The following is a 27,799-nucleotide window of genomic DNA, read 5'->3' as shown; positions in this document are numbered from 1 at the left end:
CCTGTGCTTCCTCGGAGTTTATTTTAGAGCCTCTCTTGTGAGTTGCGGGATGCTTTGACCCTCTCCTCATCCTTAATGTGTATCTCTTTGCTTTGGCCCTGGGAACATTGGAAATCACATTTATGGCCGGGCAGGGTGGCTCATACCTGTAATCCCAGCACTTTGGGAGGCCAAGGCAGGAAGATCGCTTGAGGCCAGGAGTTTGAGACCAGCCTGGGCAACATAGCAAGACCCCATCTCTACAAAAAAAAAGAAAAAAATTAGTTGGGCATGGTGGTGTGTGCCTGTGGTCCCTGCTACCCAGGAGGCTGAGGCTGGAGGATTGATTGAGCTCAGGAGTTGGAGGCTGTAGTGAGCTATGATTGAGCCACTGCACTACAGCCTGGGTGAACAGAGAGAGACCCTGTCTTTAAAAAAAAGAGGCCGGGCGCGGTGGCTCACGCCTGTAATCTCAGCACTTTGGGAGGCCAAGGCAGGAGGATTGCTTGAGGCCTGCAGTTTGAGACCAGCCTGGGCAATGTAGCAAGATCCCATCTCTGCAAAAAATAAAAACAAAAAAATTAGCTGGGTGGCCAGGCACAGGGGCTCACGCCTATAATCCCAGAACTTTGGGAGGATGAGGCGGGTGGATCACCTGAGGTTGGGAGGTCGAGACCAGCCTGACCAACATGGAGAAACCTCATCTCTACTAAAAATACAAAATTAGCCGGGCGTGGGTGGTGTATACCTGTAATCCCAGCTACTTGGGAGGCTGAGGCAGGAGAAACGCTTGAACCCGGGAGGCGGAGGGTGCGGTGAGCCGAGATCGCACCATTGCACTCCACCCTGGCAACAAGAGCGAAACTCCCATCCCAAAAAAAAAAAAAAAAAAAAAAAAAAAATTAGCTGGGCCTGATGGTGTGTGCGCCTGTGGTCCCAGCTACCCAAGAGGCTGAGGCTGGAGGATTGATTGAGCTCAGGAGTTGGAGGCTGCAGTGAGCTATGATCGAGCCACTGCACTGCAGCCTGGGTGAACAGAGTGAGACCCTGTCTCTAAAAAAAGAAACAACACTTATGCAATCGGGTAATCCCAAACAGAAGTATGTCCTGGGTGGCAGGTCACAGGTGGCAGGTTCTAGCCACTGATACGGCAGGAAGTAAGGAAGATAGTCCCCACCCTCAGGGAGGGAACTGTCTCTCGGGGAAGACAGAGGCATGAAATCCACAAGGAGGCTGGCAGATCTGTTTCCAGGGGGTCGTGGGTGGTCACAGGTCACTTGGGGCCTGCTTGGGTCGTGTGGATGTTGGAGGCTTCTCTGGGGCCCAGGGAGGCCCGAGGTAGGAGTTAAGGAGGAGGATTCTAGGAGGCCTGGGAGTTCGTGCCTGAGGGGCCAGGCGGGAAAGGAGCAGGCTCGGGGACGTGACCAGGGAGAAGTTTGTCTGTTCTGGAGAGTGAGGTGGCGGGGGGAGGGGCAGTGCACTGGCCTCATCGCCATAGCTGAGTAGGGATTGTGTGTCCATTTTACGGAGTTGCAAACTGAGGCACTGAGAACGGCACTGCCTTGCTGGGGATGCTGGGGGTTCCCGGCTGCCCCGCCCAGCCTGGGAGGAGGGGCTTTGGGTGCCGTTGAGCCCTGTGGTGGGCAGGAGCCGTTGGCTGGCATCCGGGCCTGGGTGCTGCTGGGCGGGTTTCACAAGCCCGGGCAGGGGCCGGCCTGGGCCGCTAGGCTTCCGTGCAGCCTGAGGCAGGAAGAGCTGGCGGCTGATGTAAGCTCTTGCGCAAACCCTGGCTGCTGGCTTCCGGAGCCTTCTAGCCACCCGCCTGCCACAGCAAGGCGGAAGCCCGGGGCTCGGCAGGGCTTGGAGGCCCTGCTGCCCCGGCTTGGGCCGCATGGATGGACTGACTGGCCACCGAGGCCCTGGGGCCCGAGGGCTTGGCGCTGGAGTCTGGTGAGGGGGCTGGGCCTGGCTGGACTGGAGTGTTGGGGGCCGGACACGGGGCGGTGGTGACAGGGCATGTGGCCAGAGGGCACCCCTTGCTGCTCTGCCCACTCCTGTCTTTGGGGCCCAAGGTGGAGGCCCTGCCCTTCTCTACCTCAGTTTCCCCACATGTACTCCCAAAGAAGCTGGGTTGGATATTCTGGGATCCTGTGCCCTGGGAGGCGGTCAGTGAGCACTTGTATACAGGCCCTTTACTGGGGAGAAGGGGGGCACTGGGGACCCAGAGGCTGGACTGGGATCTGTGAGCTCCCGCAGGCTGGACCAGGGCCATCTGGGAGCCCGCATCTCCTGCAAAGCTACATAACTTATTCATGCCCCCTGTAAACAGTGCTCACAACACAGGGCCTTAAAGGAGGTGGCTCTAGGGTACACACGGAATCCCTCCGCTGGGGGCTGGCCAGTGGTAGCACCCGGCTGGAGGCGCTTTGCTGCCACCTCCTGAGGGCGTTCCTGGGAGGATTTGAAATCAGCTGCGGTGCCCGGGGCATGCCAGCTTTTAGTGAATGGGTGCCATGGCTGGTTATTGTTATTATTTATATTTTGAGTCCAGGTCTTGTTCTGTCGCCTGGATTGGAGTGCAGTGTTGTAATTGCAGTCACAGCTCACTGCAGTCTCCAACTCTTGGGCTCAACCCATCCTCTCGCCTCAGCCTCCAGAGACTATAGGCGAGAGCCACCTTGCCCGGCCTGTTGTCATTATTTATCATTATATTGGTTTTTTTTGAGACGGAGTCTCACTCTGTCACCCAGGCGGGAGTGCAGTGGCATGATCTCAGCTCACTGCAACCTCCACCTCCTGGGTTCAAGCGATTCTCCTGCCTCAGGCTCCCAAGTAGCTAAAATTACAGGTGCCTGCCACCACGCCCAGCTAATTTTTTGTATATATATATATACATATGTGTATATATATATATATATATATATATTTTTTCGAAACGGAGTCTCTCTCTGTCGCCCAGGCTGGAGTGCAGTGGAGCGATCTTGGCTCACTGCAACCTCTGCCTCCTGGGTTCAAGCGATTCTCCTGCCTCAGCCTCCCGAGTAGCTGGGACTACAGGTGCCTGCCACCACACCCAGCTAATTTTTTGTATGTGTCTTTTTAGTAGGGGCGGGGTTTCACCATGTCGATGAGGCTGGTCTCTAACTCCTGACCTCGTGATTCGCCTGCTTTGGCCTCCCAGAGTGCTGGGATTATAGGCCTGAGCCACCATGCCTCGGCCTCATTATATTGTTATTGTGGTTAAACACATGCTTCCTTCCCTGTCATTCCCAAAGGGAGGCATGTTTATCTCCATTTTGTTGATGTGCAAACTGAGACCTGGTAAGAGAAGCCCCATGCGCCAGGGCCTGCATGCTTCTCTCTGACCTGTGACCCAGAGGCCTGCCAGGGTCTTCCCTTAGAGGGGATGGTGTTTGGGGCTTGTGGGACAGAGCCCCTGGGTGGCAGCTGGGAGGCACTCTGTCCGATGTGGGCCTGGCCACGTGGGGCACGGCGGGGCTGGCTGTGGCTTCCACCCAGGCCCTGCTGATTTCCATCATCTTTCTGAGCAGCAGTCAGCCCCGTGGCCCCTATTGGCAGTGACCCCAGGTGCGTGGGGCCTGCTGTCTGGAGGGGTTGCCCTCGACGGGGCTCCCTTAGCGGCCCCCATGCCTGCCGCTCCATTAATCACGGATTCATTCCCTAAGCCACTGTGGCTCGGTGTGCCAGCCATGGGCTGGGGGACACCCTGCAGGGCTGCATTCTGAGTGCCTGCTTTCTGGCTGTGTCACCTGGCACTTCCCATCTCCGAGCCTCACCTTCTTTTTCTGTTAAATGGGCACACGGGGCTGGCTAGGGCTGCTGTGGGAGGTCATTCTCTGGCTGGAGGGTGGGTGTCCTCTCTGGGCCTGCAGAGCTCAGCATATGAGCCCCCCACCTGTGAGTCCCCCACCACCTTGCCCTATGGCCTCTGCAAGTCCCAGTGCGCCACCGACTTCAGGATTCCCCCTGCAGATGGGGAGAATGGTGCCAGGCCGGATCTGGGCTGGTTGGGCGGCAGGGGTGGAAGGCCCTCCTCCGAGGGTGCGGGGTGCCCAGGGCTGAGGGTCTGCTGTGGGGGGCTTCCTGCCGTCTTGTGAGCCCTGGGTCTGGTTGGGTTGATCCAGGCCCATCTTGCGGCCCAGGGGTGGGGCCGGAGCAGGGGAACCCTCTTTGGTCTCCTGGCCAGCATCAGCTCCACACAGTTGGGCTCTTGAGAGGCGGGGGTCTCGGGGCGGTGGGTCGGGGCGGTGGGCCCGTGTGGCGGCGCCGGCCTGGTTGTCTGCCTGATGGTTCTCCCAACTTCTCTCTGCAGGCGAGGCCTTCTTGGGCAGCTTTGTGGCCAGCGGGATGGGGCCCTCGGCCTCGTCCCATGGGAGCCCGGTGCCACTGCCCTCTGACCTCTCCTTCCGCTCCCCAACCCCTAGCAACCTGCCCATGGTGCAGCTGTGGGCCGCCCACGCCCATGAAGGTAAGAAGCATGCCGGGGTCGGGGCTGAGGGCTGCTGGGCTAACGTCCCGGCCACTCTGGCTGCTTCATGTGCCCCTCTGTTGTCATCACTGAGCTGGGGCTGGTGGGTCCCAGGTCACCTGGCCTCCCTGTTGTTTCTCAAACGCTCAGGGCTTCTTGTCACTGTTACAGGGCATTTGTATGAGCTGTTCCCTCTCCTTTCAGCCTGACACCCCATGCCACAGACCACTTTCCAGTCCTCCTCCGGCTCAGCTCAGGGGCCCCCTCTTCCCCACCTGCTTCCATCAGTCGCTTGTGACGACAGATTATCTGATCATTCATGAACTACCTGCTTTCCCACCCGAGTGAGCCCTGAGTTCAGGGCCCGGTTTGATCTACTCAGCACTGTATCCCTGGTGCACAGTAGGCTCATTAATAATTACAGGAGCAGGCCGGGCGTGGTGGCTCACAGCTGTAATCCCAACACTTTGGGAGGTTGCGGTGGGAGGATCACCTGAGGGCAGGAGTTTGAGACCAGTCTGGGCAACAGAGCAAGACCCCATCTCCACAAAAAAAAATTTCCCGGAGTGGGGGGACCTGGGGCTGTTGGGGCCTCTTCTTTTGCATTTCTGCAGCCATGCCCCTCAATGTAGGGGCTCTGCAGGCCTGGCTTCCCCCGGGCTGTGAGTAGATTCTGGATTTCTCTAGAGCCTCATTCTCTGCCTGCAAAGGAATGGGCCTGCGGACCTCCGAGCTCCTCCGTCTCCTCTGGCTTTGACAGGTTCTGGATGTTGGGTGCTAGGTACCTCCTTCCTCCTCCCTCCTCCCTCCTCCCAGGTGTCCTGTAGGTGCTCGTGGTTCCTGGAAGGTTGCAGCCCTGGAGTTTGTGCTGCAGGCTTAGGGCTCTTCCGGCCCTCCCCAGCCACATTCCCTCCACTTCCTCCTGCGGGGCCAGGTCTGACCGTCATCCCGAATCCTGCGGCTGCTGCATTCAGCCCAGGAGGAGACAGGTTCAGCCAGAGGCGTCCCCAGCCACAGGACCCCATCCAGTCCTTACAGTACTTTGCCCATTGTACAGATGAGGTCAGCGAGTCTGCTCCTCCTGGACACTCTGAGGAAGGCATCTGAATCCAGGCACGAGGGTGCCCAGCCTGCAGAGAGTGGGCCTTCTAGGCTGGGGTCCCACCTGAGCCTCCCACTTTAACCAGCCAAGGCAGATGCCAGAGGGTCTGGACGAGGAGATCCTGCCTCTCGGGACTGTCTGCCACCAGCTCGCTACCTCTCTGTCCCTGAGACTTTTCTCTTTGCCCAACAAATCCTAGTGATGACCGCAAACACAGAGGGTGCTTACCACAGCCCAGTGCACACTCAGCTCACTTCAGCCTCAGAGCCAGCCCTGCCTGGGGGAGGGACTGTTAGGCCCTTTTTTTTGAGACAGGGTCTTGCTCTGTCGCCCAGGCTGGAGTGCAGTGGTGTAATCTCAGCTCACTGCAACCTCAGCCTCCCAGGCTCAAGCCATTCTCCCACTTCAGCCTCCTGAGTAGCTGCGACTCAGGTGTACACCATCACGCCCGGTTAACTACTGTATTTGTTTTTGGTGGAGTCGGGGTTTCACCGTGTGTCCCACGCTGGTCTTGAACTGCTAGGCTCAAGCGATCCTCACACCTTGGCCTCCCAAAGTGCTGGGATTACAGGCATGAGCCACCGCGCCTGGCCTATTAAGCCCGTTAGGTCCATTTTGCAGACGGGAGAGCAGAGATCTGATGCCTGTGTGGGAGTGCTGTTTTTTTGTTGTTGTTGGTTGTATTTTATTTATTTATTTATTTTTTGAAATGGAGTCTTGCTCTGTCGCCCAGGCTGGAGTATAGTGGCGCAATCTCGGCTCACTGCAACCTCTGCCTCCCGGATTCAAGTGATTCTCCTGCCTCAGCCTCCTGAGTAGCTGGGATTACAGGCGCGCGCCACCACGCCTGGCTAACTTCTGTATTTTTAGTAGAGACGGGGCTTCACCATGTTGGTCAGGCTGGTCTCGAACTCCTGACCTCGTGATCCACCCAACTCGGCCTCCCAAAGTGCTGGGATTACAGGCATGAGCCACCGCGCCTGCTGGGAGTGCTGTTTGAATGATTGGATGAGAGAACAGGTATCGGGTAGCCCTTTTGTTTGTGGGTGTTGTCAATGGCATGATTGACAAGGCGGTGCTGGAGAGAAGACATCGGCCCAGTGGGCCAGGGACAGGTCCTGCATCCCTGCCTCAGCAGGGGCAACTGGGTATGGGGTACCTGAGTCCCTGAGAGATCTCTAATAGGCCTGGGATCCCATAGAACTCTGGGCTCAGGCAGAGAATCAGGACCCTTACCCAGCACCCTAGCACCTGCCTGCCTCTTAGGGCTGCCATTCTGTGTGCCCTTTGAAAAAAAAAAAACTATTTAATTTTTTTTTTTCTTTTTAAATAGAGGTGGGGTCTCGCTATGTTTCCCAGGCTGGTCTCAAACTCCTGTGCTCAACCAGTCCTCCCCCATCGGCCTCCCAGAGCGCTGGGATTAAAGGTGCGAGCCACCATGCCTGGCCTCTGTGTGCTCTCGGGTGACTTCTCTCCCCATGGCTACTCCTTCCTTCTTTGTCCTGCAAGGCCCCAATTCTGTTTATTTTTATTTTTAAAAAATTCTGAGCCGGAAGTAGTGGCTCACACCTGTAATCCCAGCACTTTGGGAGGCTGAGGTGGGTGGATCACTTGAGGCCAGGAGTTTGAGACCAGCCTGATCAACATGGTGAAACCCCATCTCGACTAAAAATACAAAATTAGCCAGGTGTGGTAGCAGGTACCTGTAATCCCAGCTCCTTGGGAGGCTGTGGCAGGAGGATCTCTTGAACTCAGGAGGCGGAGGTTGCAGTGAACCGAGATCCTGCCACTGCAGTCCAGCCTGGGCCACAGAGTAAGACTCTGTCTCAAAAAAAAAAAAAAAAAAAAAAATTCTGAATAGTTGAAGTCAGCACGTCCTGATGCTGGTGCTGGGCATTGCTGGTGGAGGGGGGGCCTTTGGGGAGGCAGGGAGGATCCTTGGTGGGAGGAATTCCTTCCTGGCAGCTCCTGCGTGGGAGACCCAGCAGCTGAAGATGCTGGGTCCGCTGAGGTTCAGAGAAGGCAAGTGACCAGCTTGGGGTCACACAGCAGAGAAAGGGCCCGTGTTAGGCTGAGGTTAAGAGTCCTGGCTGCAGAGTTCGATGGCCTCAGTCCGAAGCCAGGCAGCTCTGCTGTATCGTTTTGGGCAAGTGGCCTGCTCTGAGTTTTCTCGTCTTTAAAGTGAGACATTAAGTCCCTTCCTCATAGGTTGTTTTTGAGGTTTAAATGAGGATGACAGTGGCAAAGCTCTTGGTCATGTTTGGTAGGCTGTTGTTGGGCCGTGCTAGTTGGATCCATTCTGATCCTCTTTCTGGGGGGACTGGAGACCCCAATTCCCCGTGAGGGCTGCCTGGGCCTGGAGAGAGACCCAGGGTTGGGGAGCAGGGGAATGCATTGCCCTGAGGAGCTGCTGTTAAACCTCGAGGCACCCTGCACCAGCGGTCGGCTGCCAAAATAGTTTATTTCCAGGAGCTGGAAGGAAGCTCCTGGTGGGCAGCACAGATTGGCCTGGCCCAGCTTTTCTCTTTTTTCTGTTACAGGCTTCTCCCACCTGCCCAGCGGGCTGTACCCATCCTACCTCCACCTGAACCACCTGGAGCCCCCCAGCAGTGGGAGCCCCCTCCTCAGCCAGCTGGGTCAGCCCAGCATTTTCGATACCCAGAAAGGTCAGGGGCCAGGAGGAGGTAAGACTGTGGAGTCCAGGGTGGGGGGTGGCACAGGGGCCTTCTGAGAGGTTTCTGGGGCCTTTGGCAGCATCCAGGTAGCCCCCAGCTCTGTCCAGGATGCTGGCTTTTTTTTTTTTTTTTTTTTTTTGAGACAGGGTCTCACTATGTTGCCCAGGCTGGAGTGCAGTTGGTGTGATCATAGGTCACTGCAGCCTCAAACTCCCAAATGATGCTCCTGACTCAGCCCCCCAAGTAGCTGGGACTGCAGACACACCCCACCACGGCCAGCTGACTTTTTAACTTTTCTGTAGAGGTGGAGTCTTGCTGTGTTGCCCAGGATGATTTCAAACTCCTGGCCTCAAGCAATCCTCCTACCTCGGCTTTCCAAAGTGCTGGGATTACAGATGAGAGCCATTGTCGTCTAAGATGCTTTTTTGATACCTGAGTCCCTAAGACCCCCACAGGCTCCTTGGGCCCACCCACAGCCCTGGGTGCCTTTTGGTCACACCGTCCTCTTAGGGGCCCTGCTAGGCCCTCCGGGCAGCTCTGAAAACAACCCCTGGTCTCTCTCTCCTTTTACAGATGAGGAAACTGAGGCTCGAGAAGGGTAGATTTAAACTTGGTTCTAGATATTTCCAGAGCCTACGCTCTCTGGGGCTGGGACGCCTATTTCTTCTTGCCCTGGGAGGATGCCTTGCCTTGGTGTGAAACCTCGGGGCTCCCTGCACCAAAACAGTTTAATTTCCAAGAAAAAACACTGGGTCGAGTGCGGCTCACGCCTGTAATCCCAGCACTTTGGGTGGCCGAGACGGGTGGATCACCTGAGGTCAAGAGTTCAAGACCAGCCTGACGAACATTGTGAAACCCCACTTGTATTAAAAATACAATAATTAGCCGTGCGTGGTGGGGTGCGCCTGTAATCCCAGCTACTCGGGAGGCTGAGGCAGGAGAATCGCTTGAACCCAGGAGGTGGAGGTTGCAGTGAGCCGAGATTGCGCCACTGTACTCCAGCCTGGGTGACGAGAGCGAGACTCTGTCTCAAAAAAAAAAAAAAAAAAAAAAAAAACCAAAACACTGGGGGAGGCATGGGTTGGTCCATCCCCCTCTCAGGGGTCCCCCTCCGCCCAGGCAGGGGTGGGAGGGGAGGTGGCGCTCGCTCACTGCCTGCTGTTCCCTTCTCTGCAGACGGTTTCTACCTACCTACCGCGGGGGCTCCGGGCTCCCTGCACTCTCACGCGCCCTCGGCCCGGACCCCTGGCGGCGGCCACTCCTCGGGCGCCCCGGCCAAAGGCTCGTCGTCGCGGGACGGTCCAGCCAAGGAGCGGGCGGGCCGCGGCGGGGAGCCGCCTCCGCTGTTCGGCAAGAAGGACCCGCGCGCCCGGGGCGAGGAGGCCTCGGGGCCACGGGGAGTGGTGGACCTGACCCAGGAGGCGCGCGCCGAGGGCCGCCAGGACCGGGGGCCCCCGCGCCTGGCTGAGCGCCTGTCGCCCTTCCTGGCTGAGTCCAAGACCAAGAACGCGGCGCTGCAGCCATCGGTACTGACCATGTGTAACGGCGGCGCCGGGGACGTGGGGCTGCCCGCGCTGGTGGCCGAAGCGGGGCGCGGGGGCGCCAAGGAGGCTGCCCGACAGGACGAGGGTGCGCGGCTGCTGCGGCGCACGGAGACCCTGCTGCCTGGGCCGCGCCCCTGCCCCTCACCGCTGCCCCCGCCGCCTGCGCCCCCCAAGGGGCCTCCTGCACCCCCTGCGGCCACCCCCGCTGGCGTCTACACCGTCTTCCGCGAGCAGGGCCGCGAGCATCGCGTAGTGGCGCCCACCTTCGTGCCTTCCGTGGAGGCCTTTGACGAGCGCCCGGGGCCCATCCAGATCGCGTCCCAGGCACGCGATGCCCGGGCCCGCGAGCGCGAGGCTGGCAGGCCAGGGGTCCTGCAGGCTCCCCCCGGCTCCCCGCGGCCTCTGGACCGGCCCGAGGGCCTGCGCGAGAAGAACTCGGTCATCCGCTCGCTCAAGCGGCCGCCCCCCGCGGATGCCCCCACGGTGCGGGCCGCACGCGCCTCCCCGGACCCCCGCGCATACCTGCCTGCCAAGGAGCTGCTCAAGCCCGAGGCGGACCCGAGGCCCTGCGAGCGTGCGCCCCGCGGCCCAGCCGGTCCTGCAGCCCAACAGGCCGCCAAGCTCTTCGGCCTGGAGCCCGGGCGCCCCCCGCCCACCGGCCCTGAGCATAAATGGAAACCCTTCGAGCTGGGCAACTTCGCCACCACGCAGATGGCCGTGCTGGCCGCGCAGCACCACCACAGCCGCGCCGAAGAGGAGGCCGCCGTGGTCGCTGCCTCCTCCTCCAAGAAGGCCTACCTGGACCCTGGGGCTGTGCTGCCCCGCTCAGCGGCCACCTGCGGCCGGCCCGTCGCTGACATGCACTCTGCGGCCCACGGGCCTGGAGAGGCCTCGGCTATGCAGAGCCTTATAAAGTACAGTGGCAGCTTCGCCCGGGAGGCCGTGGCCGTGCGCCCTGGTGGCTGTGGCAAGAAGAGCCCCTTTGGAGGTTTGGGCACCATGAAACCCGAGCCTGCGCCCACCTCTGCGGGTGCCTCCCGAGCCCAGGCCCGTCTCCCACACTCCGGAGGCCCTGCAGCGGGCGGTGGCCGGCAGCTGAAGCGGGACCCCGAGAGGCCCGAGAGCGCCAAGGCTTTTGGGCGCGAGGGCTCTGGTGCCCAGGGTGAGGCAGAAGTTCGACACCCGCCTGTGGGCATTGCAGTGGCTGTGGCCCGGCAGAAGGACAGTGGCGGCAGTGGCCGGCTGGGGCCTGGGCTCGCCGACCAGGAGCGCTCTCTGTCGCTGAGTAACGTCAAAGGTAGGTCCTGGGTCCTACCCCAGCCCCTTCCTTTGCTTGTTCTATGCCACCCCGACATTCCATTTCTCCCTGTCTCCTTTGCCACCTTCCCTGGCACACCCTCACCTCTCCCTGCCTTCCAGGCACAGTTTGTCCTTTCTCTCACTTGTGGGCTGTGGCCGGTCTTGGAAGTTTATTGCTTTTTCCATTGTACACATAGAAAAATGTGTAAAATGCAGAAAAAGAGAACAAAGAAAAAGGGCCATTGTATTTTCCCAATACCCTGAGTCCTTCTGTGTCTTCTCCTGAATTCATTTTACTGTGCAGTATGCTTCTACCTGCAGAGCCCCTGGTGCGGGTAGGATATTGGGTCTCTGTGCCGTTTCCCGTATATTACAGTGTGGGCCCTTTCCCTTTGCTATTGCTAAGTCTTTATAAGTATCATTTTTTTAATGGCCTCGAATGTTCGGTTTCGAGCATGTACCATGGTTCAGTTTTCCACTCCCTTTGTGGGCATTTTAGTTTGTTCCTCCTCCGATGTTTTGTGTTCGGAACGTTGCTTTCAGTCTTTGTGTGCATTGCACCTTCGTGATATTTTTAGTCGTTTCCTGAGAATAGATGGTCTTGGGAATAGACAAATATCAAATCTTCAATTTGAAGTCATCGAGGGACCCAACTGTGCCTTACCAATTCCAGTGTCCTCGGTACCTAGCCAGCCTGGGCTCTGGCACGTAGTAGGTGTTTGATGGATAAGTGAATGAATGTTTGAGGAACAGACAGAAACTGGGGTTCCAACATCCTCACGGTCTTGATACTTAGTACTTGGGTGACTTTTTAGGTAGGTAGAGAGTTTACCTGCCTGTAAGTGGTTTATGAGTCTCTGTTATATTTTGGATTCTTTAGAATTGTTTTATTTATTTATTTATTTATTTTTGAAACAGAGTTTCGCTCTTGTTGCCCAGGCTGGAGTCCAATGGCACGATCTCAACTCACCGCAACCAAGTTCAAGTGATTCTCCTGGCTCAGCCTCCAGAGTAGCTGGGATTACAGACATGCGCTACCATGCTTGGCTAATTTTGTGTTTTTAGTAGAGACAGGGTTTCTCCAAGTTGGTCAGGCTGGTCTCGAACTCCTGACCTCAGGTGATCCGCCCGTCTCAGCCTTCCAAAGTGCTGGGATTACAGGCGTGAGCCACTGCGCCCGGCCTGTTTTAATTTATTTTCTAGTTTATAAATTATTATTTTGTTTTAGAGATAGAGTCTTGCTCTGTCACCCAGGCTGGAGTGCAGTGGTGCGATCATAGCTTACCATAGCCTTGACCTCCTGGGCTCAAGCAATCCTCCCACCTCAGCCTCCCAAGTAGCTGGGACCGCAGGTATGCGCCACCACGCCCGACTAATTTTTTCTTTTCCTTTTTTTTTTTTTTTGGAGACAGAGTCTTACATTGTTGCCCAGACTGGAGTACAGTGGTGCCGTCTTGGCTCACTGCAACCTCTGCCTCCTGGGTTCAAGTGATTCTGCCTCAGTCTCCCCAGTAGCTGGGATTACAGGCGTGCATCACCACGCCTGGCTAATTTTTGTATTTTTAGTAGAGATGGGGTTTTGCCATGTTGGCCAGGCTGGTCTCAAACTCGTGACCTCAGATGATCTGCCTGCCGTGGCCTCCGAAAGTACTGGGATTAACAGGCGCGAGCCACCGCGCCCAGCCAGTTTTTTCACTTTTTTGTAGAGATGGGGTCTTCCTGTGTTGCTCAGGCTGGTCTCGAACTCCTGGCCTCAAGTGTTCCTGCTCTGGCCTCCCAAAGTGCTGGGCTTACAGGGGTGTGCCACTGTGCCCGGCCACAACTCTTTTTTTTTTTAAAACTGTTGCAGCCAGGCAGGCCTGGGTGGCAGAATGAAACCCTGTCTCAGGAAAAAATAAAATTAAAATTAAAAAAATAAGAAGGTTGATAATTTCAGTAGGGGAGGATGGTGCATTTCTGTAAGTTTTGAGCATTTCTGCAGAGCTTGGCTGGCTGTCGAATTTCCTGTGTCCCTTGTTCAGTTTGCTGTTGGGGTTCCTCCTGGGATTTGGGGGAGTTCACATCTGAGGTGTGTTTGTTGCAACTCCTGACTTGGTCTGTCCAGAAGGCAGCCCACTGTTGAGCCAAGACCCCCGCCTGCGGTTCGGGACTGAGGCCATATTTAGCCTGCGTGGTGTGGGGTCACAGGCTGGGGTAAAAGCCAGGGAAGCGACGTCTGGCTGTTCCTAGCTTGTGGGACTTCTTGACAGTCAGCCTCTGCCCCCAGCCTACGTCCCATGCTCACCTGCTGGGAGCTCACACCTGTCCCATGGTCTGGGTCCTTGTTTGTGGCACCCATAGCTCCCTTCCCTGCATGTCCCAGACTCTACTGCAGGCTGCATAGGCACCTTGGGTGCCCATCTTCTGGGGCCCCATCCTTCCCCGGCCTGGCCTTCTGAGTCTACCTGGGCTTGGGCCTTGGTCCATGGCGAGTGGCATGGCTGGGTCCGGTCACCGCCACGTCCTACTTCCACTGTCTCAACCTTCTTTTACCAGACAGCCCAGTAGGGCACAGGCCACCCTCGTCACACTAGCCCCACCTCCCCAATGTTTGTGTACACCATGGCTGCAGAGGACCCTGTAGATGCCCCTCTGTGTTCCCCTCCCAGAGGCCACCCCAACCCCCTACTCTGAGGATGGGGGTCTGGACCTCTCTGGCTGAATCTCCTACCTGTGTCACTTTATTTATTTGTTTTTTAAGACGGAGTCTCGCTCTGTCACCCAGGCTGGAGTGCAGTGGCACAGTCTCAGCTCACTGCAACCTCTGCCTTCTGGGTTCAAGCAATTCTTCTGCCTCAGCCTCCCGAGTAGCTGGGACTGCAGGTGCGCGCCATCACGCCCGGCTAATTTTTGTATTTTTTAGTAGAGATGGGGTTTCACCATATAGGCCAGGCTGGTCTCAAACTCCTGACCTCAAGTGATCTGCCCGCCTCGGCCTGCCAAAGTGCTGGGATTACAGGCATGAGCCACCGCATCTGGCTTTTTTTTTTTTTTTTTTGAGACAGAGTTTTGCTCTGTTGCCCAGGCTGGAGTGCAATGGCATGGTCTTGGCTCACTGCAACCTCCGTCTCCTGGGTTCAAGTGATTCTCCTGCCTCAGCCTCCCGAGTAGCTGGGGTCACAGGCACCCGCCACCATGTCCAGCTAATTTTGTATTTTTTTTTAGTAGAGATGAGGTTTCACCATGTTGGTCAGGCTGGTCTCGAACTCCTGACCTCAAGTGATCTGCCCACCTTGGCCTCCCGAAGTGCTGGGATTATAGGCATGAGCCACCGCGCCCAGCCAGCTGTGTCACTTTCCCGCCACCCTGATGCCTGCCCCAGCCGGTCCTGGGTATCTGGTGCTGGACCTCCCACCTGCAGCACCCTTCCCACTTCCTGCACGGCCATGTCTCCCCATCCTCTGTGCCTTCACCTCCCCGTGGAGCCACCTTGGACCGGGCCTGTCTCTGGCCGAGCTCCAGATGCTCCTGCCTTCTGGCGACGGCCCTGAAGTCTTTGGATTTTGAGTTGGGAGGTGGGGCTCTGTCAGGCTTGTCTTGGAATTCTCTTCATCCAGCAGGGCTGGCTCAGGGTGAGCGATGCTCAGTGAGTGAGTGTTGACCGACTGAATGAACACACTGCTCTGTGCGGAGCTCCTGGGAGCCAGGGAAGCCCCGCTACACTCTGACCCTGGGGCTTTGCATGAGAACCTGCCTTATTCTGGGACAGAAGGAGGGAGGGGCCAACAGCCCTTGGATTGGAGGTGGCCAGTTTGGTGGTGGAAAAGGCCTCCTGCTCAGAGGTTTGGGGCTGTGGGCCCCCTGGGCGGCAGGAGAGCTCTTTGAGCCTTTCTCTGGAAGGATCCTCCTGTCACGTGGGGTGGCACCTTTGTTGGGGGCTCACGGTCACTGGAGTCCATGTGAGATCCCAGAGTACCTGTCTGTGCCCAAGAGGCTGTGAGTGTGTGTGGATGGGGGAGGGGGAGATGTGAATGTGAGGGAGGGAGGGAGGGTGTGCCAGAGGTTTGGGATGAGATGTTTGGGGATTTATCTGAAGCTGCCCTTCTCTGTTGGTGCTGATGTTTGAAAAGTAGGTGACTGGTTGGGGGCCGGGCATGGTGGCTCACGCCTGTAATCCCAGCACTTCAGAAGGCCAACATAGGAGAATCACTAAAGCTTAGGAGTTTGAGGCCAGCGTGGGCAATCTAGCAAGACCTTGTCTCTACAAAAAATAAAAATAGGCCGGGTGTGGTGGCTCATGCCTGTAATCCCAGCACTTTGGGAGACCGAGGCGGGTGGATCACCCGAGGTCAGGAGTTTGAGATCAGACTGGCTAATGTGGTAAAACCCTGTCTCTACTAACTAAAAATACAGCATTAGCCAAGCGTGGTGGCACATACCTGTAATCCCAGCTACTTGAGAGGCTGAGGCAGGAGAATGGCTTGAACCCAGGAGGAGGAGGTTGCAGTGAGCTGAGATCGTGCCATTGCACTCCAGCCTGGGCAACAGAGCGAAACTCCATCTCAAAAAATAAAAAAATTAAAAAAAAAAAATCATCCGGGTATGCTGGTGTACCTGTAGTCCCAGCTACTTAGGAGGCTGAAGTGGGAGGATAGTTTGAGCCCGGGAGGTCAAGGCTGCATTGAACTATCATTGTACCACTGCACTCCAGTCTGGGCAACAGAGTGAGACCCTGTCTCTAAAAGAACAAAAAGGTAGGGGGCTGGATTCTTTCTCTCCTTAAAAACAAAATCCCGTAAGAAGTGGTCATTTTTCTCTGGTCAGTCCAGCCTGAGTGCTGAACAACTTTGAAAGGTGGGAGGAGAGAGACGCCCTGGGACGCCTATGTCTGGGCAGTTCCCCCAGCTGAGGACAGGAAGGTTGTCACCCTGGTCTGCTGGGGTCTCGCCCCAGTCTCTTGCTTTTTGGAGCGAGCCCTCTGCCTTTGTCAATGGGTTTAAGTCCAAGCTCTGCCGTTTGCAGCTATGTAACCTTGAACAAGAACCTCGAGCCCTCTGGGCTCTGGGGGCAGATGATCTGCTTGATGCCGGGTAGGCTGACGGGCATGTAGTAGGTGCGTTATAAACGCCTCTCTCTCATCTGCTCATATTCAGGCATTAGGGTCTTCGAATGCACCTGCCTATGCAGGGGAGCCCTGGGTCCTCCTGTCCTCACATAGGATCTAGGTCTGGCCTCAGGAGGCCTTGGACCTTGAGATGGATGAAGGACAGGCATTACCTATATTTGTGAGCCCCACGCAGTCAGAGCCCCCATGCCTGAGAAGCCAAGAACGATAAGGGGCATCCTTGCCAGATGCGGTGGCTCATGCCTGTAATCCCAGCTCTTTGGGAGGCCGAGGTGGGCAGATCGCTTGAGCTCAGGGGTTGGGAGACTAGCCTGGGCAACATAGTGAAACCCCGACTCTACAAAAAAAAATAAAAATAAATCATCCGAGCATAGTGGTGTGGCATCTATAGTCCCAGCTACTGGGAGGCTGAAGCAGGGAAGGATCACTTGAGCCCAGCAGGTCGAGGCTGCAGTGAGATCGCACCACTGCGCTCCAACCTGGGTGGCAGAGTAAGATCCTGCCAAAAAAAAAAAAAAAAATAGAAAGCAATCGTTGCCATTGAGCCAGCAGCCCGTATGAACAGACAGCTCCATGAGGTCTCCTGTGAGGGCGTGAACCTGTGCAGAGGAGGGGCTGTTACTCTCCCCGTTCACTGATGGGGAGACTGAGGCCTGCAGGGATGAGGCAAGGCTGAGCAGGGAGCCCTGAGCTGAGCTTTGTCTCTCCTACGTCTTCACTGACCCATCACCTCTAAGGTGGGGCCAGGTCTGGGAGGGAGGGGCTGTGGGGATGTCCCCACCTCCAGCATCACAGGGGGCGGCTGGGGGTGCAGAGCCGGGTGTACGCCATGGTGTTGGTGACAAGCCTGCTGGGGCCTCTACCCAGTCACTCCCCGCCGCCACCATCGGCTTCCCCGGACCCCTGGAGAGCAACCCTATCTGGAACTGCTCAGAGAGGGGCCAGGAAGGCATTGCCATGGATGGGAACGGGGCCTCTGCGTGAGCCTCTGGCTCCTAATGGCTGCCACATGGGGCGCGTGACCTGTGAGTGGAGTCGTTAGCGCTGCAGACTCAGGGGCTTTTGCTGCAGGACACCCTCACCCCACCATCGGCCCTGGGGTGGGGCTGGGCCTCTGGGCGGCCTGCAGATAGGGGGCATCAGTGACGTGGCTAGAGAGGGCCCTGTGGCACTCTCTATGTGGGGCTGTGTATGTTGGTGGTCAGCAGGGCCGACTTGGATGCTGATCCCAGCCATGACGCCTCCATGTTAGTCTTGTGACTTGGGCGTGTTTCTTTAATCTCCATGTGCCTCAGTTTCCTCATCTGGAAGATAGGGATGAGGGCTGGGATCTGCCTCCTGGGTTGATGGTGATTGAATGAGTTCATGTGTGCAAAGTGTGCCCCTGCTGGGCACAGGGACAGCCTTTGTTTATTTATCCACTTTATTTTATTTTTTATTTTTATTATTTTATTTATTTATTTATGCAATGGAGTCTCACTCTGTCGCCCAGGCTGGAGCGCAGTGACGTGATCTTGGTTCACTGCAACCTCCGCCGCCCAGGTTCAAGCGATTCTCCTGCCTCAGCCGCTTGAGTAGCTGGGATTATAGGCACCTGCCACCACGCCCAGCTAATTTTTGTATTTTTAGTGGAGATGGGTTTTCATCATATTAGCCATGCTGGTCTTGAACTCCTGACCTTGGGTGGTCAGCCCACCTTGGCCTCCAAAGTGCTGGGATTACAGGCGTGAGCCACTGCACCTGACCTGAGTTCACTTTTCTTTGTTTCAGTCTTTCCTTCTTTCCTTTCTTTCTCTCTTTTTCTTTTTTTTGGAAACAGAGTCTCACTCTGTCACTCAGATTGGAGTTTAGTGGTGCAGTCATGGCTCACTGCAGCCTCGAGGACACAGACAGTGATCAATAAGCAGAATAGCTGTGTATAATCAAGAAAACGTGATGGAGCAGAGGTGGTCAGGGAGGGCTTCCTGGAGGAGGTGGCACTTGAAGCTGAGCTCAGCTCTGATGGTGGAGGTCCAGGTGGTGGGAATGGTGTGTGTGTGGCCCAGAGGTGGGGAAGGGGATGAGTGTGACATGTGCAGAGAGGGTGGGGCACCCTCGAGAGGCCGGCCAGGTCCCCACTTGGCCCTGTGGGGTGACAGATAGGACCAGGATTAGAGCAGATGGAGGGCCACAGAGCGAGGAGGGTAGAGCAGGGGCCCGGCCAAGCGCAGGGGCAGGGGACAGAGGGCTCGCTCTCTCTCTTCAGAGGCCAACCACATTTGCAGGGAGCAACCTGGGGCTGTGGCCCTTGAGGCCGTGAGGGTGGCAGGTGCTCTTGAGATGGGGCTGGCCAGCAGACTGGCTTCTGTGGCAGGTGGCGCCTGGGATGGGAAGCCCCTGAGACCATTTGCAGTGACATCCGGGACAGTCAGGGGGACAGAGAGCTTGGGGTCGAGCCCAGGCTGCACTCTTAAGTGCCCACCTCTTCTAGGGGCACCGGGAGAGTCCTGTGCTCAAAGCTTGTCCCAGACTCCAGGAGGACCCAGGGGGCGTGAGGGTGTCCCCCTCAGGTGGCTGAGCCTCTGGGATTCTGTAAGCTGGGATGGCTGTCTCCCCTGGGAGAAGGAAGCTTGAGCTCATGACCCGATTTCTCAGCACAGCTCTGGGACTCTGGGGTGGCCCTCCGTTGCCCCAGTCCTGCCTGAGACCTGTCACTGCCCTTCTGGGCCTCAGTTTCCCCGTGAGGTCCACAGGCAGGGCCCCTTGCAGTCCTGACTGAGGGGTGCCTGGTGGGCTCAGGTTCTGCTTTGATACAGGAGCTACGTTGATGTTGGAGGTCCAGGTAGCCCTGGAGGCGCATGTCCAGCCGCCCTCGTCGACACGCCTCTCCCTGTGCCGGGCTGCCCGGCTGTCCCTCCATACACTCGGTCCTGCAGGCGTCTGGGCCGGCATGGCTGTGCCCTTCTCTGGGTTCCTCTCTTCTGCTTCTGGGACTGGTGGGTTCCACCTTCCTGCAGGGAGAGGGAGATGCTCTGTGGTGTAGGCTGGAGTATGGTGGTGTAATCACAGCTCACTGCAGTCTCCACCTCCTGGGCTCAAGCCATCCTCCTGCCTCAGCCTCCTAAGTAGCTGGGACCACAGGGGCATGACACTATGCCTGGCTAGTTTTTTATGTTTTTGTAGAAATGGGGACTCACTGTGTTGCTCAGGTTGGTCTCAAACTCCTGGGCTCCAGTGATGCTCCCACCTTGGCCTCCCAGAGTGCTGGGATTACAGGCGTGAGCTATTCTGCTGGGCCTGGGGCGCTGCTCATTAGGAGCTCCTGGTATTTGGGGGTGTGGGAAAGGAGAGAAGAGAGGAGAAGCTTGATTCCAAGGTTCCTCACCCATTAGGGTCATGGCTGTGGGGCTGCTGTAGACCCCTGCTAGGGCGGCTGGGTGGGGACCTTGTCTCCAGCAGAAGGGTAGTGTCTCTGTGCTGGGGGCTGAGCCCCTAACATTGCTGCTGGCGGTGCTGGACTGGGCCCTTGGGGGTGGCTGATGGCCGGGGTCTGCCCACAGTAGCGCTGCGTAGGAGGACCTAGCTCCCAGCCCACCCCTCTTCCTGGCAGCCCTGGGAAGGCCGGCCCCGAGGGGAGTATCAGCTGTGCCTCAGTCTGTGTGAATGGCACCCGGGAGCCGATGGGCAGGTTTTCGAGCTGCACACCTGGTGGCCTCTGCCGTGGTGCTCAGCTTCCTCCCATTCCCACGCCCTCGCCTGTCCGGTGTGTCCCATCTCTGGCTCATGGTGTTAAACACTCAAAGAGGGGGCAGGGCAGGGTGGCAGGGACGAGGAGGGACCGGGAGGGACAGACGGGCCTCCTGCCACTCCACCACTCTCTGTCCCCTCTCCTCTGGTGACCATCCATGTGCCAGGCCTGGGACTCAGGGGCTGGTTATGGGGAGGGACAGGGATGGGTGAGCCCGGTAGCATCTCCCACTCTGGGGGCCAAGGCCACCCCCTCCACCCAAGTGGATAATGTTCTTTGGGTTTACTTTTCTATCTTGATTTTTTTTTTCTTTAGAGTCTGGGTCTTGCTCTGTCACCCAGGCTGGAGTGCAGTGGTGCAATCAGGATAGGGAATCACTGCAGCCTCGACTTCCCCGGCACAAGCGATCCTCCCACCTCAGCCTCCTGAGTAGGTGGGACTACTGGTGCATGCCACCATGCCCGCCTAAGTTTTGTATTTTTTTTTTTTTTTTGAGACTTATTCTGTCTGTTTTCCAGGCTGGAGTGCAGTGGTGCAATCTCGGCCCACTGCAACCTCTGCCTCCTGGGTTCAAATGATTCTCCTGCCTCAGCCTCCTGAGTAGCTGGGATCACAGGTGCGCACCACCATGCCGGGCTAATTTTTGTATTTTTTTAGTAGAGACGGGGTTTTGCCATGTTGGCCAGGCTGGTCTCGAACTCCTGACCTCAGGTGATCTGCCCCACCTTGGCCTCCCAAAGTGCTGGGATTACAGGTGTGAGCCACCTTGCCTGGCTAGCCATGTGTATTTAAACTGTCTTGGGACACACAGGCCTGCGTGGTTGGGACCACAGTCTGGCTTCATGTGACCCACGTCTGGCTAGTTTTTGGGTTGTGTTTTTTTTCTCCATTTGAACTCTGCCCTGTCCTCACCAAACCCCCAGCTCAGAATCTGCCTTCCCGTCATTAAACTAGCGTTGGTGGCCGGGTGCAGTGACTCACGCCTGTAATCGCAGCACTCTGGGAGGCCGAGGCGGGTGGACCACGATGTCAGGAGATTGAGACTATCCTGGCTAACACGGTGAAACCCCATCTCTACTAAAAATACAAAAAACTAGCTGGGCGTGGTGGTGGGTGCCTGTAGTCCCAGCTACTCAGGAGGTTGAGGCAGGAGAATGGCGTGAACCTGGGAAGCGGAGCTTGCAGTGAGCCGAGATCTCGCCACTGCACTCCAGCCTGGGCGACAGAGCGAGACCCCGTTTCAAAAACAAAATAATAATAATAATAATAATAAAACAAAGTAGCATTAGCAAGTGTACCCGGCCTCACGTTTCATTGTTATGTGACAAGTTTTATGACATTTTCTTATAATATTCATGGCTGTTGGTCTAATTGTCGCCACGGTTGTCTGTCTAGGGGACATAGACAGGCCTTTTGGATGGGGGATGACAGAGGGGATGGATGATTCCTGGCCCTGAGGAACCCCGATTGGGGTTTGGGGGAGCTCGGTGTGTCATAAGGAAAGGTGTTGGGGTGAAGGCACTGCACGGATGGCTGTGCAGGACCGTTGGGGCTCTGGGGAGCCTAGGGAGGGGTGAGGGCAGTGGGGCCAGTGGGTCTGGGGTGGGCTCGGTGCTGGCTGGGGGCTCACTTCCGCCTGGTCCCTTGCAGGGCACGGCCGAGCAGATGAGGACTGTGTGGACGACCGGGCCAGACACCGGGAGGAACGGCTACTCGGGGCGCGGCTGGACCGGGATCAGGAGAAGCTGCTCAGGTGAAGGCGTCGGGGGAGCTTGAGGGTCTAGGGGGTGTCTGGGAGCCCCTGGGGGTGAGGGGCAGCTGGATGACCCCAGGTGGGCTTGACCCCTTGACCACGGATGCTGTGGTACTGAGAGCAGGAGCCGTCCTAGTCCTCAGCATCGAGCCAGCCCTGCCCAGGCCAGGTGGCCCCATGGCCCCTTCAGTGAGTGTGGGAGGCTCTGGGAGGCCCTAAATTTCCAAGCCGTGGTTGTCCTGGCTTATGGCCTGGTGGCAAACAGTTCCTTGGGGCAACCCCCCTTCTCCCTCTTGTCCCCTGGGCTGTCCTAGCTGTCGCTGACACCTATGATCCTCCTTCCAGAGAGAGTAAGGAGCTGGCTGACCTGGCCCGCCTGCACCCTACCAGCTGTGCTCCTAACGGCCTGAACCCCAACCTCATGGTGACGGGGGGCCCGGCGCTGGCGGGCTCAGGTCGCTGGTCTGCCGACCCCGCAGCCCATCTGGCCACGCACCCCTGGTTGCCCCGCTCGGGCAGCACATCCATGTGGCTCGCCGGACACCCCTACGGTGAGTGTGGGGCACAGGGACTCTCCCCTTCTCTGAGGGAGGGGTAGGAGGGGTGGGTGCAGGGCAAGAGCTCAGGCCTGGCTCCTGCCTGCCGTTTCCTGGGGGGCCTGGGCCTGGCTCCTGCATTCGTCCGAAGAAGGAATGATAGTGGCTTCTGCCTCGTGGGGCCCCTCTGCCATGCCTGTTTGGGGCAGATGCCCAATGCGGGTGGCTCTGGGGTGCTCTTTGCAGCCAGCCAGCACCCCTGTCCCTTGGCTTCCCCACTGGAGGCCCCAGGAGGTTCAGGACTTGGGAGGTGGTGCTGGGCTGGGGCTGCCCGAGGACAAACCGCTTGGGGGCCCCCAGCACTGACTCAGGCCTGGGCTTCTCCTCCTAGGCTTGGGTCCCCCATCTCTGCACCAGGGCATGGCCCCTGCGTTCCCACCCGGCCTGGGGGGCTCCCTGCCGTCAGCCTACCAGTTTGTCAGGGACCCCCAATCAGGCCAGCTGGTGGTCATTCCCAGTGATCACCTGCCTCACTTTGGTAAGTGGACCCTCCATGTGGCTGCCATGGGCCAGGCTGGCCATGCCCAGCGAGATGGTCTCTGATGCCAAGGGCCACCCGCTGAGGGGTGGCAGCCGGCAGATATGGGGGTTGGGGAGGCGCACCGGGGTTCAGAGAGAACATCTGTTGCCAGTGTTGTAAAGCCTTGGGGTCCTTGTTGCAATGAGCTCCTGTCCAAAAACTCCATAAAGAGAAGCAAGACAGGCAGCCCTGGGTGGGGGCTGGGATTCCCCCTACCTGGCGCCACCACCTCCTCAGGAATCCACCTTGCAGACCGTGGGAGAAGGCGTTCCCTAGGTCCTCACAGTGGTCCTCGTACATGTCTGCGTGCTGACCTGCTCTGGTTGCGAGGCTGTGGAGACATCCCACCCCGGGTGTGGACAGGGCTGTGTTCCTGGGGTGTGCACGGGCCTGGGGTGTGCACGTGGCCCATGGAGGACAGGACAAGCTTCCTGGCCCCTGGGGAGCAGCCAGGGGCCCGGAGAGCCCAGCTCCCCACTGTGTGGGTGGCCCCTCTCTGGCCTCAGCTTCCCCTCGTAAATGGGCATGGTGGTGCAGCATCAGGCCGCAGGTGCAGCGCACTGTCTCTGTCCCCGCAGCGGAGCTGATGGAGCGGGCCACTGTACCGCCCCTCTGGCCTGCCCTGTACCCGCCGGGCCGCAGCCCCCTGCACCACGCCCAGCAGCTGCAGCTCTTCTCGCAGCAGCACTTCCTGCGGCAGCAGGAGTTCCTGTACCTGCAGCAGCAGGCGGCCCAGGCCTTGGAACTGCAGAGGAGCGCCCAGCTCGTGGTGAGTTGGGGAGGATAAGGCGCAGCTCCCTCTGGGGGCCCCGTGGGTGACAAGGCAGACGAGTCAGCCAGCAGAAACTCCAGACAGTTAAACAGGGAGGGAGAAAACAGCAGAGGGGCAGGTGGTCAGGGAGGGCTTCTGGAGGAGGCAGCACTGGAACAGAGACCTGGAGCCATCTGTGGAAGAGTTCTCTAGGCAGAGGGAGCTGTGAGCAAAGGTAGATGGAGACTGGCAGGGCAGGGTGCAGGAACGAGGAAACTAAGGCAGAGAGGTGGCCTTGGGGACTGGGGAAGGGTGATTGGACGCTGAAGGAGTCCAGTGGGCTCCCCGCTGTTGCCTGAGCCCAGCCTGGCCTCTTCTCTCCAGGTGGCCTCTCGGAGAGGCACAAGGAGGCCTGGCCAGCTGCCTCCTGATGGCATGGTCCCATAAGATAGGGGACAGGAAAGGTCTGCTCTGGACGAGTCGGCCCAGGTGGTACATACAGCAAGAAGCTCTCAGAGCCCGAGCCCTGGGTCTGAATCTTAGCTCTGCCAGGCCTGGCTGTGTGCTCATGGGCAAGTGCCTTTACTTCTCTGGGCTTCAAGTTTCCTCTCCCAGAAACAGATGCTAGCGTTGCCTAGTCCTTGGGTTGCTAAATGTGACTGTTTAGTAATCGGGAGAGTGGCCTGTCCTTGGAGCGCTTTGTTCTGGTGTTTTTGTTTGTTTGTTTGTTTTTGTTTTTTTGAGGTGGAGTCTTGCTCTGTCGCCCAGGCTGGAGTGCGGTGGCACTATCTCGGGTCACTGCAACCTCCGCCTCATGGGTTCAAACGATTCTCCTGCCTCAGCCTCCTGAGTAGCTGGAATTACAGGCACCTGCTGTCATGCATGGCTAATTTTTTTTTCTATTTTTAGTAGAGATGGGGTTTTGCCATGTTGGCCAGGCTGGTCTTACATTCCTGACCTCAGGTGATCCACCCGCCTTGGCCTCCTAAAGTGCTGGGATTACAGGCGGGAGCACTGCGCCCGGCCCCTGGTGTGTTTTGTGTATTGACTGACCGGCCCAGATGGGCATTGGTGGTCGTGGAGCCGACTGCCTCCCGTTTCCTCATAAAAGACATGCCTGGCTTCCTCCTGCCCCGTTTGGGGCATTTTGAGACCCTAAAGTGATGATGCAGTGAAGCCGGAAGGCTCAGCAGGTAGTGAGCGCACCCAGTGCCATCGTCGAGGTGTGGGGCCTCGTGCCCCCCATCTGGCTCCCCTTGCCCTGACTGTGAGGGTCCGTGCAGGGTCAGGGTCCTGGTGGAGGTCCCCCATCAGCCCTGGTTCGAAGGGGCCCACCAGAGTTCCTCACCCCCAGCCCTGCCTTTTGGGGTTCTGCATGGAACGCTGTGCTTATGACACATGGGCTGGGATGGAATGTCTGTCTCTGGTCTGGGAGGGGGTGGGCAGCCTGGACCCCAGGCCCTGCATGAGGTTCTCCTCGGACTGGGGGACCCTGGGGGGACAGGGCAGGTGCGGGTGTGGGGGAGGGGGGAACTCGTGCCATGCTGACCCTGCCTGCCGGCCCCTTCCCAGCAGGAGCGGTTGAAGGCGCAGGAGCACCGGGCGGAGATGGAAGAGAAGGGGAGCAAGCGGGGCCTGGAGGCTGCGGGCAAAGCTGGCCTGGCCACCGCCGGCCCCGGGCTGCTGCCGCGGAAGCCCCCCGGCCTGGCCGCCGGCCCCGCGGGCACCTATGGCAAGGCCGTGAGCCCGCCACCGTCACCCCGCGCATCCCCTGTGGCTGCCCTGAAGGCCAAGGTCATCCAGAAGCTGGAGGACGTGTCCAAGCCACCTGCCTATGCCTACCCCGCCACCCCCAGCTCCCACCCCACCAGCCCGCCGCCCGCCTCCCCGCCACCCACCCCAGGTATCACCCGCAAGGAGGAGGCTCCTGAGAATGTGGTCGAGAAGAAAGACTTGGAGTTGGAGAAGGAAGCCCGCAGCCCCTTCCAGGCCCTGTTCTCAGGTAGGATGCAGCTGAGATCCTCAGTGTCTCACTCTGGCCCTGGTGCGGTAAAACTGCTCACCCATCTCTTCATTGACCCGTTCAATCGTTCGTTCTTCCAACTCCACGGAGTACCTCCTGCATACCAGGCCTGCCGCCAGACACTGAGACGAACACAGGAGCTCACAGTCACGTCCAGCCTCTCCCCGGCTCCTCCTCAGCGGCAGTGTCAGGGAAATGGGTGTAATATTAGAAACTGCTTCAGGACGAGTTGTTCTGAGCTTTCCACCGAGCCAGACCTGTCACACGCTCAGCATGCAGTCGGCGCTAAGTTCTGCCTTGGTGATGATGGTCCAGGGACGCCCATTCTGGGCAGCTGTCCCCCCGTTCCGTGGGTCACACGCACACACCTGCTCTTGGCGTCTTCTCCATCAGAGGGGACCTGCAGCAGGTGGCTTTGGGGGCTGGGACTGTGTTCTTCCTCCCTGGGGGGTATCAGGCGTGTGAGCGTGTGCTTGGGAGGACTTTGGTTCAAATTCAGATTCTGGCACCAAGGCTGGGTGAGCTTGGGCCAGTGGTGGCGATTACTGAGCTTGGCCCGGCGCCTGTCTCTCCTTTGTCAGTTTCCTTTTGTGTGCCTCCAGCTGCTGGGCTGGGAGTGGTGCAGAGAATCAGGGGCACACAGCCCTGCTCTCAGGGAGATTACACTTGGGGACAGAACTGGGTTGCTATTCCTTTTCTTTTTTTTGAGATGGGATCCTCACTCTGTCGCCCAAGCTTGTACTGCAGTGGTACAATCACAGCTCACTGCAGCCTTGAACACCCGGACTCGAGCCATCCTCCTGCTTCAGCCTCTCAAGCAGCTGGGACCATAGGCATGCATCACTGGACTTGGCTATTTATTTATTTTTATTTATTTATTTATTTTTGAGACGGAGTTCCGCTCTTGTTGCCCAGGCTGGAGTGCAGTTGTGCAATCTCGGCTCACTGCAACCTCCGCTTCCCAGGTTCAAACGATTCTCCTGCCTCAGTCTCCCTAGTAGCTGGGATTACAGGCATGTGCCAGCATGCCCGGCTAATTTTGAATTTTTAGTAGAGACGGGGTTTCTCCATGTTGGTCAGGCTGGTCTCGAACTCCCGACCTCAGGTGATCCAATCCCGCCTCAGCCTCCCAAAGTGCTGGGATTACAGGCGTGAGCCACCATGCCTGGCCAATTTATTTTTTATATTCGTACAGATGTGTCTTGCTTTGTTGCCAAGGCTGGTCTTGATGGCCTGGGCTCAAGCAATCCTCCCACCCTAGACTCCCAAAGTGCTGGGATTTTAGGCTTGAGACCACTATAGCTAGCCCTGCTGTTCCATTTTGTTTTGTTTTGAGATGGAGTCTCACTCTGTCACCCAGGCTGGAGTGCAGTGGTGCCATCATAGCTCACTGCAGTCTTGATCTCCCAGGTTCAAGTGATCTTTCCACCTTTGCCTGTAAAGTAGCTGGGATTACAGGGGTGCGCCACCATGACCAGCTAATTTTTTTTTCTTTTTTTTTTTTTAGTAGAGATGGAGTCTTCCAGGTCAGGCACAGTGGCTCACGCCTGTAATCCCAGCACTTTGGGAGGCTGAGGCGGGTGGATCACCTGAGGTTAGGAGTTTGAGACCGGCCTCACCAACATGGTGAATCCCTGTCTCTACTAAAAATATAAAAAATTAGCCGGGCACGGCCGGGCACAGTGGCTCACGCCTATAATCCCAGCACTTTGAGAGGTTGAGGTGGGCGGATCACGAGGTCAGGAGATCGAGACCATCCTGGCTAACATGGTGAAACCCCATCTCTACTAAAAAAAAAAAAAAAAAAATTAGCCAGGCATGGTGGCGGGCACCTGTCGTCCCAGCTACTCGGGAGGCTGAGGTAGGAGAAGGGTGTGAACCCAGGAGGTGGAGCTTGCAGTGAGCCGAGATCGCGCCATTGCATTCCAGTCTGGGTGACAGAGCGAGACTCCGTCTCAAAAAAAAAAAACAATTAGCCAGGCGTGGTGGGTCATGCTCATGCTTGTAAGTCCCAGCTGCTCGCGAGGCTGAGGCAGGAGATTCGTTGGAATCCAAGAGGCACAGGTTGCAGTGAGCCGAGATGGCGCCGTTGCATTCCAGCCTGGGCAACAAGAGTGAAATTCCGCCTCAAAAAAAAAAAAAAAGAGATGGGGTCTCACTCTGTTGTTCAGGCTGGTCTTGAACTTCTGAATTCAAGTGATCATCCCCCTTTCGCCTCCTAAATTGTTGGGATTACA

At 57.7% G+C, this 27,799-nt stretch overlaps 1 protein-coding gene across 9 annotated transcripts in view; it reads left to right on the top strand.

Annotated features, from left to right (window-relative positions):
* TNRC18 (trinucleotide repeat containing 18) overlaps nt 1–27,799 on the top strand; it is a 116,764-nt gene that overhangs the window by 24,123 nt on the left and 64,842 nt on the right. For 7 of the 9 annotated variants that reach the window (XM_054496079.2, XM_054496078.2, XM_054496077.2 and 4 more), the window contains 8 exons: nt 4,313–4,468; nt 8,111–8,254; nt 9,422–11,086; nt 21,570–21,672; nt 22,018–22,223; nt 22,600–22,746; nt 23,367–23,557; nt 25,112–25,541. In XM_054496079.2, the coding sequence (XP_054352054.1) occupies nt 4,348–4,468; nt 8,111–8,254; nt 9,422–11,086; nt 21,570–21,672; nt 22,018–22,223; nt 22,600–22,746; nt 23,367–23,557; nt 25,112–25,541 (3,007 nt within the window). In that variant the 5' untranslated portion in view covers nt 4,313–4,347. Of the gene's footprint in view, nt 1–1,775; nt 1,930–4,312; nt 4,469–8,110; nt 8,255–9,421; nt 11,087–21,569; nt 21,673–22,017; nt 22,224–22,599; nt 22,747–23,366; nt 23,558–25,111; nt 25,542–27,799 lie in introns of those variants that run through there. The other 2 variants (XM_063668079.1, XM_054496076.2) reach the window with 2 other exon arrangements.

The sequence above is a fragment of the Pongo pygmaeus genome, chromosome 6 (assembly GCF_028885625.2).
Source record: "Pongo pygmaeus isolate AG05252 chromosome 6, NHGRI_mPonPyg2-v2.0_pri, whole genome shotgun sequence".
NCBI lineage: Eukaryota > Metazoa > Chordata > Mammalia > Primates > Hominidae > Pongo > Pongo pygmaeus.
This window is presented reverse-complemented; position numbering and strand designations above follow the sequence as displayed.